The sequence below is a fragment of the Montipora foliosa genome, chromosome 7 (genome assembly GCF_036669935.1).
Source record: "Montipora foliosa isolate CH-2021 chromosome 7, ASM3666993v2, whole genome shotgun sequence".
Lineage (NCBI taxonomy): Eukaryota > Metazoa > Cnidaria > Anthozoa > Scleractinia > Acroporidae > Montipora > Montipora foliosa.
In genome coordinates this window covers 16,183,435-16,188,434 of record NC_090875.1, presented here as the reverse complement: position 1 = coordinate 16,188,434, position 5,000 = coordinate 16,183,435, and the positions used below count along the sequence as shown (strand labels likewise).

General features: G+C 39.4%; 1 protein-coding gene across 1 annotated transcript in view; it reads right to left on the bottom strand.

Annotated features, from left to right (window-relative positions):
* Nucleotides 1-5,000, bottom strand: part of LOC138010833 (DNA repair protein complementing XP-C cells homolog) — a 47,087-nt gene that overhangs the window by 28,699 nt on the left and 13,388 nt on the right. Inside the window, exons 6-7 of the mRNA XM_068857826.1 lie at nucleotides 3,398-3,486; nucleotides 893-944 (exon numbers count right to left, since the gene is read on the bottom strand). Coding sequence (XP_068713927.1) covers nucleotides 893-944; nucleotides 3,398-3,486 — 141 coding nt within the window. The remainder of the gene's footprint in view (nucleotides 1-892; nucleotides 945-3,397; nucleotides 3,487-5,000) is intronic.

Sequence of the window (5,000 nt, the reverse complement as noted above, 5' to 3'; positions counted from 1 at the left end):
CAGTAACTACAATCAATTACAAACGTTAATGCCCTGCCACTTCCTTTTTTCTTCAGATTTTGAAAGTGCATTTGCTTAAACTGGCAAAATTCTGAGCTTTGACTTTTATATTCAAAGGCCGTTTACTTTGAGTGAAAGTTTTGGATTTCATGGTCCACCATTACTCACATTCAAAACAGACTGATTGGACCTCAGAGGAATGGCTCCAGAAAAAGTGATGTCAAAGGCTCACTACAGGTAGCTTAATATTTCACCATGTGAATGCAGCTTATTTTACATGTACATGTATATGCAAAATGCTAGCTTAAAAGTCTGCAAGCCCAAACTCCGGTGGCGCATATTGTATTTGCTTAAACTGGCAAAATTCTGAGCTTTGACTTTTATTCAAAGGCCGTTTACTTTGAGTGAAAGTTTTGGATTTCATGGTCCACCATTACTCACATTCAAAACAGACTGATTGGACCTCTGAGGAATGGCTCCAGGAAAAGTGATGTCAAAGGCTCACTACAGGTACATGTAGCTTAATATTTCAGCATGTGAATGCAGCTTATTATACATGTACATGTATATGCAAAATACTAGTTTAAAAGTCTGCAAGCCCAAAACTCCGGTGGCGCATATTAATTATGCGGCAGACACATGCATTACATTCTTAAACTAGTGAGCCTTTGACTTCATTTCCTCCTCGATCCAGCTCTCTCAAGAACTTAAAGTTAGTAATGGCGGACCATTAAATAGGAAAATTCCAATTGAAATAAACAGGTGTCTTTTTGAAATCAAGTCTTAAAACGTTGGTCACTTTTAATTAGTGTTTAATTAACATAGTTTTGAAATCCAAAGAAACATAAGATCTAATTTTTTGGTCACAGGGGCACTTTAACAGTTAACTTGCCTCATTTTCTTCTTTTCTGACTTCCTCGATGTTTGTAAACTTATTTTGAAACCTGAAAGCAATCAAATTGGCAAATATGAAGTCTTGATTTTCTTACCTTAGAAAACTTTCAGGCCAAATTCTGTGGCCCTCTTTGTATTCTCTAGCACAGCATCATCTTGTATTCTCAATATTTGTGATTCTGAAATGCTGGCGAGTTTATGCCTACTATAATTTTTGTTTTACTTGAATCACAGATTATTCACTCTGAGATAGCGAACCAATTGGATTGCTTGAAACACCAAGATCACTGTGTGAGTATATTATACTAATTAGACAGTATTTTCCTTTTGTTCATTATATTATTAATTTGGAGCCTTTCTCACTCTGGGTGTCAGACCAGAGATTTTTTCTCCCATGCAAGGTCAAAAAGAACTCTGTAGTTAGTTAGCAAAAGGAGCCCGGTGGACATTCAAGGATTCCTTTAAACTGAACAACAATTCAGTTTAAAAACTCTTTTTCCTCTGATCAATTTGATAATAATAATTATTCATGCCATAATTACTTATGTCCAGAAATTGACTATAATTAGATGCATGCCAAAGTTTGACATCCAACACAAAGCATTAATTTACCATTTATTTACACCTATTTATGCCGGTGGTTTATACCATGCCTAAAATAGGATGTCATTTTCTGAAATTTTTTTCTTAGTACGGATGATTTTAGTACTTACAAGAAAAATACTGTTAGCTGCAACACTCACAAAAGTGAGAGCTGCCTGGGGTAGATTCAGAGAATTGTTGTCATTGTTACACTATCACCATTCATCCAGGGAAGAGTCTGCAACAGTTCTGTCACGTGCACTATGTCTTACAGAAGTCAATGCTTGCCTCTGGAGAAGATGGACCTGTCACAGCTAAAGAGGGATGAGCGGCCAATGATACAGTGTTTGTACCATGTAGAGGCATGTGTTAATGTAAATCAAAAAGTGTCCTTTGCAAGAAGCTTGGCTTGGCTGGATTACGCCTGGCGCCCAGGCATGGATAGACATCTAAGATGCTTTGGACATGTAATGAGAAGTGACGACTAGATTAATGACAGACCATCTGTCTTTCAAGAGATACTGGCCAGAACTGGTGTGCATAATTAGACATAATGCTCTGCAATCTCTCAGTTGAAGATGAAATGGCCAGATAGAAATGGATCAGGACAAACATGCCATGCAATGTCACATCCACTTGAAGTCTCAAATCACAGGCAAATTTTAAGGAATCTATTGGTGCTTACAGTACATTGCCAATACAGCTGTAGGTAACTGAAACAACCTGCCTTAACCAGTTCACCCTTGAACAGGCCAAAAGCAGCCATATTTAGTATTTTACTCTGTCTAATGCCAGACGATTTTACTCATCAATGGGGAACCCCAAGGAGTCAATGGGTTAAGGTGAGGAATTAAAGCAATACAAGCAGGATAAAAAGGACAAGTCTTACATTATTTTCCTTCTTCAACCAATTTCATTCAATTACGTTGTACCTCCGTTCTCTGCCCATTCTCTCCATTCTCTGGGGAGTCAGGGTGGTTTAGTGGTCATCAACCGTGCCTCCCACCTCTGTGACCCAGGTTCAACTCTGGCCTCGGGTCATATGTGGGCTCCTCAATCTGACTCCGAGGGTTTTTCTCCGGGTACTCCGGTTTTCCTCCCTCCTCAAAATCGACTCCCGGCCTATTCCATCAGGCTGTGGTGCTGTGCTCCGAGGTCATACATGGGTCGCGTTCAGGGGCCGAGCGCCTAGCCGGCAGCACAGCTCCTTCAGCCCGACCTTGTTGAGCTGCGCCCTTAGCAATTCAGTCTCTGACTGCGAGAAAGGGCGATTAGCAGATCAGATATTATTATTATTATGCCCCTCTTGTACATGTACAGTTCACCAAACAGTCCTTTCTAACCGAAAGAGAGAAATGATCCTTGCACTTACATGTATCTGGACAATTTAATAAGCAATTGTCTCTTATAGGCACCTGAAAAATTTAGGTGGCTCAAACAGGATTCAAACCCATGACATCTAGCTCTGCAACACCAGTGCTTTGCCATACCAACTGAGCTACATGTATCAAGCCACACAGTTGGGAGCGGGTCAATTTGTTGGGCTCATTTGTTCCTGAGAAAGGATGTGATGAATAACCATGATAGCATATGAACAGGGCGACTATATTTCTCCAGTTGGTCGCCAAAAGGCGACCTAACGATTTTTTTAATTTCGAGCTCTGTATGCATGTACACTGTATAACCATAGCACCATTTTGAATTTCACAGAATTTGGCTATATGCGTAATTACTTTGGACTGTCAACTAAGTACTGTATTTTTTTTTTTTTTTAAAGCACTGGTTCTATTCAAGCATCAATAAATTAAAAAAGTAAAGACAGTGTAACCATTGTTTTGAAAATGAGATTAAGTTATAATACGTGTATACCAAAAGAGGCTTGCATTCTTTAGTAACACATTATTTTGAAATGGAAACTTGCCATTGCAGAAAGCTTGTTAGCTTTGCAACATCCCACTTCTTCTTGTTGCCTGACAGAAGATCACTGGGCATATGGGATAAGAAATAAGCCTGTGAAAAGGAAAGTGTCATCGGGTTAAATTAGAATATCAGCCACAGTACATGTATCTATAGCAATTGACACACATTTACAGAGTAGGTGCACAGAGTACATGTAGGACAGTGGGTCTGGGAATGCAGAGACTTTTGTCTTGAAAATCATGATGCAAAATTAAGAATTTGACAGAGACAGTGAATCTTAGTCCCATTACTGGAAGACTGCACAAGGAGGCTGATCTTAACATTGTGTGATGGATCTGGGAGGGGTATTATGGAGTAGGTTACATGTGAATACTGAAAACCAAATGCCAGATACATGTATTCTAAAATTATTGAGCATCGATCAATACGCACAGTATGCTGTGCACTGCAATTTTTAATTATAACTAACATGTAAACTTAACAAAGTCTGCAGACAGGATTCTCAATTGAACCCATAACCCGTACATCAGTAAGACCTGTCATGGGTGTCACTTGTAAGTGTTACAGCTTTAAAATTGTCCCCATCAAGTAGATCAGTTTGTTAATCAGTTTTAGCGTTCCAGCTGAAAATAGCACAGCAACGGCTGTTTAAAATTATTATAATGAGAACCCTGGTACATGTAGATACAGTACATACACTGTACCAAAACAAAATATGAGCTGCATTGAACATGTAAAGCCCCGTGCAAATGGACGCAACATTGTTGGCCAAAATTGGTCCAACATTGTTGGATGTTACATGTTGCATCCGTTTGCACATCCTGTTGCATGTTGTTGCATGTTTTTGGGAGTTGTTATGCTATATTTCAAACTCGTCAAACTTTTGAGCCAACAACTCCCAACATTTCCTTTGTCCCGTGATCGCTGAAGCATGGTGCAACAATGTTGGATCCATTTGCACATCTCTTCAAACATTGTTGGGGCCATGCACGTGCATTAGATACGGTCTCCATGGAGACAGTACTGCATTAACAAATTAAAAACAAGATGGCAGCCAAATTTTGCAAGTTTACAAAGTCTCATGGGTCATATCCTTGCTATAATACACACTGCACGTCCTTACATACCGGTAGTTACGAGTTGTTGCGTCCGTTTGCAAACAACTGCCAACACCATCCAACATTTGCAGAACCAACAACTCCTTGTTGGGAGTTGTTGCGTCTATTTGCACAGGGCTAATAACCATTCAAGCTCCACTGAGCTGATGCTGCTAATTAATTACAGTACGCTGTACAATACAGGGTGTAGTTCAGGTTACAAAAACCCACTGAGGACAGCAATAAAATAATATATCTCATTAGATGTTTTGGTGTGTAGTATTGCTGAGTATTTTTATGACTTGTGCTGAAAACGAAAAGTCCGCTAGTAGAACGAGTAGAAATACTGAGCGATTCTACACACCATAACATTATTCTAATAAGCCAGCAACTAAACTACTGTAGTCCACCCGGTTCTCTAAGTACTGTACACTACGTAATAACCAAGTGTACAAATAACTAACCGTACAATATCGTGGAATATTTGTACTTGTTTCCTGCCTTTTC